We start from the raw sequence: 9,532 nt of genomic DNA, 5'->3' as shown, positions 1-9,532 counted from the left end.
TCGGGTGTCTACGCAGTCAGCCAGCTGCTCACAGACAGGGTGTCTACACAGTCAGCCGGACTGCTCACAGTCAGGTATCTACACAGTCAGCCAGGCTGCTCACAGACAAGGCGTCTACGCAGTCAGCCGGCCACCATTGCCCAGCGGTGCAGATGGTGAAGTCAGAGGTGACGGGGTCTTTACTTGGGAAGCTTCTTTAACGCGGGCTCATAGTTTGGCGAGAACGCTAAATTGTCGATGTTGGTGAGCCCTTCTGTGGGATCCGCAGACCCGCACGCCCCGTCACCCAACGTGCCTGAGGCTGGGATGGTCCCCGCCCTCAGAGGCATCACTGGGGAGACGGGGCAGGCCCCCCGCTGTCCGGTGGTTGGAGCCGTGGCCGCGGGGGCGCCTGGAGGGAGGGTGTCTGCAAGGCCAGGGCGTGACACGCAGGCGCTGGACACCCCTGGTGGTGAGACCGGCGGCCGGCGGTGGCCTGTGCGTGGGACCAAGGGTGGGGAGGAGCCGCGCACGGGAGGTGCTCCGGAAGTCCCTGCTGAATCCCCATCCTTATAACCCCGACCTCACGATAATGGATGTTTCCAGATGCGTGGATACATGGTCCTGCCGCAGGAAGGACCCCCTTGATGGTGCTCCCCTTAGACTCCTGGTTCTCACGCAGCTCCCCCCGCGCCCTGGTGGGCCTCGGCTCCCTTGTGCTGATGACCGTCCCTCTCTGCGTGCCTCCCGCCCGTCTCCGGGGCGGCCCCAGCGCCCTTGCTCTTGGGTGGCCCGTGGTCACACCACAGGGGCTAAGCCCACGCTGTCAGGGGCAGGTCTGGTTTCCGGGCCAGTTTCCCGGCCCGGAACAGTGCAGGCTCCCCGCGGGAGCACCCAGGAGGGCGGCCGTCCGGGGCTGTGCGACCGAGCTGGGTCCGTGCCGTGGCCCGGACACAGACGGCACCCCCGGTGGCTGCGGCAGCACCAGCAGACTCTGCCGGCCCGGAGGCCAGAGTCTGGAGCGGCCTCAGGGGCTAAAACCAAGGTGTGGCCGGGCTGGGTCCTCCCACTCAGCCTGCTCGCTGTCCCGCCCAGCCGCTAGCGGACCACCTGCTCCGTGGGGCATCTACAAGGTCAGTTGGACTGCTCATAGACGGGGCGTCTACACAGTCAGCGGCTACCGTTGCCCGGGAGAGAGCCAGTCGGAGGGGACGGTGCTCCAAGCCCACAGCACGGTGCCCCGCTTCCCACGGCCTCGTCTTCCGCGGCAGCCCTTCCTCTCCCTCCTCCCCAAGCCCTGGGATGACGCGAGCCCACCCGGCCAATCCAGGACGGCTCCCATTGCAAGACCCTCAGTTCACCCCGTCTGGGACACCGCCTCGCCTGTAGGGCTGTATCCACCAGTTGTGGGGATGAGGACGTGGACATCTCCAGGGCCACGAAGTTACCCACAAAGCCCTGTCCCCCCGAATGGGAGGAGGAGGAGGTATACTCTTCTAGGGAGCGTACACTTTTAATTTTTAGACCAGGTTGGCTCCGCATATTAATTGCTGAGCAGGAGACCTTTTTACCTAAAAGGGGTCAGATCAGAAAGTTAGGGATTCGCCCTCAGTCCCACCCAGCAGAGTAAGAAATAACCTCACTGGTTCAAGGGACAAAGTGGGACAAAGGAAGCCCTGGGGGCCCGTCAGGCTGAGCTAGGAGCGCCCACTCGCCCAAGAGGCCACCTTTGAGTGCTCAGTGCCCTGTGCACGGCCATCTGGTAACCTGTGGCTTCTCCGCAGAGGGAGGTTTCCTGGATTCTGGGAGCTCCCCCTGGAGGAAGCAGTTTAGGGAAAGGCGCTAAGGGACACCGCACACACTCGGGTGGACTTAGAATGCATTCTGGGATTTATTAGACCTTTGTGTTGGTGGCTGCGAGCCTGGGCACTCCGCACCAGCCAGGTGGGTGCTGGGTGAATGGCCCAGGCCAGGGCCAGGGACACTGGGGGTGACTCTCAGCCTGGTTAGCTGTAAGATGGTCAGCCGGGTCCAGAAGGTCTGAAGTGGATGATGTCTGGGCCGCCTGGTAGGAGTTCGGAGAGCAGCCACTTCTGACCGCACAGAGGAGGGGTCCTAGGAGGCCATGGGCTCAGCTGCAATTAGGGGTGCCGCAGGGGACAGGCCTGCAGACCAGGGTGGGGCAGGAGGGCTGCCAGCCCCCAGAGGACTGGCAGGAGGGGGCCACATACACAATGGGCTTGTAGCTCACGGGAAGGCACACAACTGGCTTGCAGCTCACGGGCAGGCACACAGCAGGCTTGTAGCTCATGGGCACGCAGCAGGACGTCTGGCAGGAGCTGGGCACACAGCAGGACATCTGGCAGGGGCTGGGGGTGCAGCAGGACGTCTGGCAGCTCACAGGCACGCAGCAGGTCACCTGGCAGGGACTGGGCACGTAGCAGGACGTCTGGCAGGAGCTGGGGGTACAGCAGGACGTCTGGCAGCTCACGGGCACGCAGCAGGATGTCTGGCAGGAGCTGGGGGTGCAGCTGGCCGGCTGGCAGCCCGTGGAGCAGCTGGTGAAGTACATGGCGGTGTGGGGCTGGAGTGGAGTCAGGGTGGAGGACAGGGCTGGTCTGGAGGTTCCTTCCCCAGGCAGCCTTTATACCCGGGCTGTGGCATCCTGGCAACAAGCCACACAGGTGCCTTCCTCCTGGTTGCCTGATTGTTTGCCTCCTCCTCCTCCTCCTCCTCTGTGCGTCTCTTCCTGGAGTTTCTGGGGGAAGTGACTCGGTTCAGGAAACTCTGCAACAGCTGGAGGCTCAGTGTGACCCAGCAGGCCTGTGATTTCTGGACTCAGAGCCCAGGTTGGATGGTGAAGGACCATCAGCGGGGGATAGGAGACCCCACATCAGGATGTTCAAGGTCCTCCCCCAGCTTACATACCCTGTCCTCTGTCCACATAAGCACCATCCTGCTTGCCAGACCAGGGGTCCCCCGTTTTGATTTGGAAACTCCGTGATCCAGAAGGTCTTCCCAATGGACCAGAGCCAAGCAGCTGGGCTCCTCACTGGGGACAGCCGTGGCCATGTCATCCACCATGTCATCCAGTCCCAGCTTTGTGCCCGGCACCGTGCTAAGCCTTTTACCTGGATCAGCTCATCACTGACTAGTCACCAATCCTTGCCGCCATCCAAGGGGTAGGTGATACCCCTCTTACATGGAGGCGCAGTTAGATTCCATGATGTTTGTGTGCTCGCACCACTGGGGTGAAGAAGCAGGAATTGAAGCTGCTCAGTTTCACTCTGGAGTCTGTGGTCTTTACCATTGTGCCAAATTATGTTGGGGCTTTAGGGGTTTTCTGAGACTCTTGGATCCGTAAGTTAGAATTTATTTAAATATTATTTATTTTTTTTTTAAGATTTTATTTATTTGAAAGAGAGAGAGAATGAGAGACAGAGAGCATGAGAGGGAGGAGGGTCAGAGGGAGAAGCAGACTCCCCGCCAAGCAGGGAGCCCGATGCGGGACTCGATCCCGGGACTCCAGGATCATGACCTGAGCCGAAGGCAGTCGCTTAACCAACTGAGCCACCCAGGCGCCCTCGTAAGTTAGAATTTAAAAAAAAAAAATCAAATTTGGGGTGTTGCCTGGATGACTCAATCAGTTGAGCATCTGACTCTTGATCTCAGCTCAGGTCTTGATCTCAGGGTCGTGAGTTCAAGCCCCACATTGGGTTCCATGCTGGACATGGAGCCTACTTGAAAAAAAATGGGGGAATTTTGTCCCTTATTTATACTTCAATATTATTCTCTTCTCCTCCTTGGGTTAAAATTGCTTATTGTTAGACTTGCTGATATTGTCCATAGACCCTCTTCATGATTCTTAATTCTGTTCTCTTTTTCAGATTGGGTAATTCCTACTGATGTGTCTTCATATTGACAGTCTTTCTTATTCTGTCGGCCCTGGACTGTGATGCCTGGACTCAAGCTGTGTGGTCTGCACTTGTCCACCTGCACCTGCGGCCCAGCGCCCACACTGCAGGATTTCCCACTGTTCCAGGAACATGCCCATTTCTGCAGCAGTGTCCTCATGCCCCCATGGCTGCTTCTGCTTGGAACACCACCCCTGTCCCATCCATGTCACCCACATGCCAGCTCAGCATCGCCTCCACACAGAGGTCCCCAAACCACTCGCCAGCACCCCTATTCCTCTCTACCTGCTGAACCTGTTTTCCTTTCTGGGACTCAGCCCGCTCTGGAATCATTTCATGCATTAACTTTCATGCTCTCGTTTATTCATTGCCCCACAAGGCTCACGAGGCTAGGATGTCTCTGTAGCCAGCACACAATATATATTTGTTGCATGAACAAATCAATTATTGTATAGATTACTAGAAGGCAGAAGTTGGTCACCTTTCTATAAGGGAAAATAGTAAATATTTCAGGCTTTGCAGGGGCATGGTTTCTCTCATAATCACTCTGCATTATAGTGCAAGCCCTAGACAATACGTAAGTAAATGAGCATAGTTGTTTCCAATAAAACTTTATTTACAAAACAAGAAGCAAGCCAGGTTTGTCCCACAGACTTCCCTGCTTCCCAGTTTACAGATCGCTAGTTTAATGCTTTCCTATACAAAATAAAAGCTCAAAATGCATCACTGCCTCAAAGTCACCACTGAAGGGCATGAGACGAAAAGGAATAAAGGACGCGGTCCTGAGTGGAGCATGATGTTATGTGCACATTACTGGCCTGGAGAAATAGCACGAACCCCACGCACAGGCAAACCAGAAGATCCTGTTTACAGAAGAAGAAATTGGCCTCTAAGCTAAATGTGTTATAGTGGAGCATAACACAGGAGAGTGCGTCCCACAGATGTTGGGGGAAACATGGTGGAAACAACTATGAGGAAGTCAACAAGTTGTGCTTCTGTGTTGCCCGGACGCCTAGAGCCCGGGTATAAAGGCTGCCCGGGGAAGGAGCCTCCAGACATCACCGCCCTCCTCCCTGACTCCACTCCAGCCCCACGCCACCATGAGCTTCACCAGCTGCTCCACGGGCTGCCAGGCGTCCTGCTGCACCCCCAGCTCCTGCCAGGCGTCCTGCTATGTGCCCGTGAGCTGCCAGCCCGCTGTGTCCATGCCCGTGAGCTGCCAGCCCGCCGTGTCCATGCCTGTGAGCTGCAAGCCCGCTGTGTATGTGGTCCCCTCCTGCCAGTCCTCTGTTTGCCTGCCCGTGAGCTACAAGCCCCTCGTGTTCATGGCCCCCTCCTGCCAGTCCTCCGGGGGCTGCCAGCCCTCCCACCCCACCCTGCTCTGCAGACCCATCTCTTGTAGCACCCCGTCCTGCTTCTGACCATGAGCCTCCCACCCAGCTGCTCCCAGGGCACAGGGGGCCACACCTGCTCCCCTCCTGGAACAAGTCTTCAGTGGCCTCCAGGTTCTGCACAGGGCAGATGAAGAACATGCCCAACGGACCCTCTGAAGCCTGTGGCAAGGATGTAGCAGGATGATCTGGAACCCTCTGTAACCCTGCGTGTCCCCTCTGGGAGGCCCTGGTTTCCAGGGTCCTCTGCCTCCAGCAGGGAACCAACCCTGTGTGAGCCAAATAAACCATGCTTTCCTGATACAGCTTGTCCTTCTGGTTTATCTTCATGTATTTTTAAGTTCTTTTCTTGAAGACATATGCAGCCATAAACAGAGCAGCCCCTCCTCAAAGAGCCCTCTCTCCAACAGCTCAGCTGGAGGTGGGGGGTCCTTGGAGGGTGCAGGGGGAAGGTTCCCTCTCCACATCCACCACCTGAGACTCACGTTGTAGATGGGGAAGGGCGGAGGAAAAACTACCCACACTGAATAGGGGATGGGAATCGGAGCTCTATGACTGGGAGGGCAGGGAAAGCTCACACAAACCCACCCCAACTACAAAATGGAGTCTGGTCATCACCAGGGAGAGCAGCAGGAAGTGAGAAAGCCTCACCCTCCAAGACCCAGGCACATAGGCCCTGCTCAAGACTGACCCAGGGCCAGGGCACCTGGGTGGCTCAGTAGGTGAAGCGTCTGCCTTCAGCTCAGGTCATGATCTCAGGGTCCTGGGATCAAGCTCTACATAAGGCTCCTTGTTCAACGGGGAGTCTGCTTCTCCCTCTCCCTCTGCTGCTCCCCCTGCTTGTGCTCTCTCGCTTGCATGTGCTCTCTCTCTCTCAAATAAATAAATAAAATATATTTAAAAAATAAAAAATAAAAAAATAAGACTGACCCAGGGCCAGGACAACAGAGTCTTCCTGTTCCCACCTCAGCCTGACTGGTACACCTGCAGGAGCAGTGGCAATCCCTGGGGGGAGGCAGGCATGTATAGAGGTCCCCTCCATGTGCCAGGCACACAGGGACAGTTGAAAACTTAGGGCAGAGCAAGAATGTTGTGCCTCCAGTGCTTGCCCTAAGCACATGACACTGGAAGCCCACCAAAAAGGAATCCAAAGTCTTAGGTACCTTGAAGGTCATCACAATAACAACAACCCAAAACAAGGTCAACATCTGAGCAGGTTGATCCAAACTTCCCCCCACCACACTGATGACCTGACAGAAGAGACTCACCCATTTCCAGGAGGAAACACTGTTTATGTCCATTTCAATTAATACATGATATCTGATATTCAATCAAAAATTAGAAGACATACAAAAAAAGCAAGGGAAAAAAATCTATCCATTGTCAGGGGACAAAACAATCAACAAAACTGAACTCAAAAATGACCCAGATATTGGAGCTATCAGACAGAAACATTAAAATAACTATGATGAGCAAAATAAGTCAGAGAAAGACAAATACTGTATGATCTCACTTATATGTGGAATCTAAAAAACAAAACAAAGGAAACAAAACAAAATAAAACAAGGTCATAAATGTAGAAAACAAGACTGGTGGTTTCCAGAGGTAGAGGGTGGGAGAGTGAATGAGTGAGGGATATCAAAAGATACAAACTTCCATTCACAAAATAAGTCCTTGGGATGTAATGTACAGTCTAGTGACTGTAAAATAAAACACGTTATTATATTTAAAGAAATAAAGAGAGAAATATAAATAGGAGAATTGAGTCTCTATTAAAATAGAAGAAAGAAACAGACTTGAGGGAAACAAAGATAACTTCTAGAAATTAAAAAAAGTCAAGTAATGGAAATTAGAAACAGTGGACAACTTAAATAAAATATTAGACACAACTGAAGAGAGAATTAGAAAAATCAGAAGGCAGGTCCAAAGAAAGTATCCAGAATGCAGCAAAAAGAGTCAAAGAAGTGGCAAATATGTAAGAGATATAAATATTTATGGAGGACATGTGGTAAATGTATAGCTAAAAGCATGAGAATGACAAATATTAAATTTAGGGCAATAGTTACCTGTGGGATGGAGTGAAGCATTGAATCATGGGGGGCAAAAAAAGGTTTTTAATTAATTAATTAATTAATTAACTGTGATTAATATGTACATTGGGTTCTTAGACCCAATTTTCATATATGTGTGGGGAATGCTTCCCCATACCTCCAACAAACAGTGCTCTGTGATACCACTTGGTGTCTTAAAATTCCACTCAGTTCTGACATTATCTACTTGGAGACAGCATCAGATCCCACAGGTTAATGGCTCAGTCCTAGAAGACTGACCCCATACCATTTCAGATCTAGCTGCAAGCTTGGCTTGTCACCTGTGTTTCTGACCAACCAGCTCTAGAGCAGAGGTCTTAAGGTTCAATTGATTTGTTAGAGTGGCTCACAGAACTCAGAGAAACTTTTACTTACTAGATTACCAGTTTATTATAAAAGGATACAGCTCAGAAACAGCCAGATGGAAGAGATGCAGAGGGCAAGACATGCATGCGGAGAGAGTAGAGAGCTTCCATGACTCTCCAGGCTCACAATATCACAATATATAAAAGGATAGAGTATAAAACACAGACTACATATATGAACAGATGGGGAATTTCATCAGAGAGATGGAAATTATAAGAAAGAGCCAAACAGATACTATAAAATTAAAAATACAGTGTCAGAGATGAATTCCTACCATTAGCTCATGAGTATACATCACACAGCCAAGTGTGGAATCATTAAATTTGAAAATAAGTAAATAGAAATTTCCCATATTAAAACACAAAGAGGGGCACCTGGCTGGCTCAGTCAGTGGAGCATGCAACTCTTGATCTCAGGGTTGTAAGTTCTGGCCCCACGTTGGGTGTAAAGATTAAAAACAATAATAAAATCTTTAAACACACACAAAGAGAAAGTGGGAGGAAAAAAAAGAACAAAACATCAAAGAGCTCTAGGACAATACCAAAAGAGAAGAAAAAATCTTGAAGGCATCCACATGAAAAAGACATGTTCCATACAGAACAAAGATAAGAATTTCTTCAGAGTCTAATTAGAAAGCATACAATTCAAAAAACAACAGAATGGCATCTTTAAAATACTAAAAGAAAAATCTATCAAATCTACCAATGTTTTAAGAAAGCATCTTTAAAAATCAAAGTGAAATAAACACTTGCTCAGATAAACAAAAACTGAGAGAGATTAACCAACCACAGACACGCACTACCAGAAACATTAAGAAAATTTCTTCAAGCCAGTGATTGGGAGAGCAGAGAGAAACCTGATGTATGCAAGGGAAAAAATGGCTCTAGAAATTATTCTAGAGAGAAGCTCAATATAAAAAGCTTTACAAGATAATCAACTGTCTAGAGCAGACACCATCAAAATGCACTGGGGGTTCTTCACACGTGTAGAGGTAAAGGAGACAGCAGCCCCTCAGATGATGTGACGTGGAAGTACACTGCTACAGAGTCCCAACACCACAGAGGGACGGCATAATAGCATTTGGAGGTAGATCGTGTTCTACTAAAGGTGTAAATTATAAACTCTTCACCAATCCACTTCGAAAAGATGTGTAACTGATGAGGCCAAAAGTAGAGGTGAAACGGGATAATTAAAAATGCTAAACCTGAAAAGAAGAGAAAGAGAAAAAAAGAACTGATGGCACAAATATAACACAACCAGCAAATGGTATTTTACATTTAAGTACATCAACAACTTCCATTAAATGCCAAAGTTCCAAACATCGAAATCAAAAGACAGAGATTTTTAAATTGGATAAAAAAGCAAGATCCAACTATCTGCTATCTACCAGAAATCCCACATTAAATAGAAAAACATAGATAGGTTAAGAGTAAACAGGTGGAAAAATATACCCTACAAACTCTAATCAAATAAAGTTGGAATGGCTATGTTAATATTTAAAAATGTATATTTCAGAGCAAGGTATAATTCCAAGGATAAAGAAGGACAGTACATAATAATAAAAGGGTTGGTTCTCCAAGAAAACTTAAGAATCCTAAATGTGTAAGCACCTAACAACAAAGTTTCAAAACACCTGAAACAAAAAACTGAAAGAACTGCAGGGAGAAATGGACAAATCCACATGTTTTGTTATCATGAGACTTCAGCTTCTCAGCAATTGAGCATGTAGACATAAAATCATTAAGGATATAAAGGGCCCAACAATACTGCCAACCAAGTTGACCTAGTGAAT

General features: G+C 49.9%; 2 protein-coding genes across 2 annotated transcripts; one reads left to right on the top strand and one right to left on the bottom strand.

The window, feature by feature from the left end:
* Window positions 1-2,110: 2,110 nt before the first annotated feature.
* On the bottom strand, window positions 2,111-2,687 carry LOC118026913 (keratin-associated protein 12-1-like). Its single transcript, XM_035029969.1, has 2 exons — window positions 2,516-2,687; window positions 2,111-2,368 (listed from the first exon to the last, which is right to left on the bottom strand). Exons 1-2 carry the CDS (start codon window positions 2,549-2,551, stop codon window positions 2,111-2,113), a joined length of 294 nt encoding a protein of 97 aa, XP_034885860.1. The 5' UTR covers window positions 2,552-2,687.
* A 1,806-nt stretch (window positions 2,688-4,493) lies between these two features.
* Window positions 4,494-5,314, top strand: LOC118026912 (keratin-associated protein 12-1-like). The gene has a single exon (XM_035029968.1). The coding sequence runs from the start codon at window positions 4,994-4,996 to the stop codon at window positions 5,312-5,314; it is 321 nt and encodes a 106-aa protein (XP_034885859.1). The 5' UTR covers window positions 4,494-4,993.
* Window positions 5,315-9,532: the final 4,218 nt, after the last annotated feature.

Source organism: Mirounga leonina, unplaced genomic scaffold (assembly GCF_011800145.1).
Source record: "Mirounga leonina isolate KUSES-001 unplaced genomic scaffold, KU_Mleo_1.0 Mir_353, whole genome shotgun sequence".
Taxonomy (NCBI): domain Eukaryota; kingdom Metazoa; phylum Chordata; class Mammalia; order Carnivora; family Phocidae; genus Mirounga; species Mirounga leonina.
The sequence above is the reverse complement of the archived record's forward strand: the minus strand, read 5'-3'. Positions and strand labels throughout refer to the sequence as shown.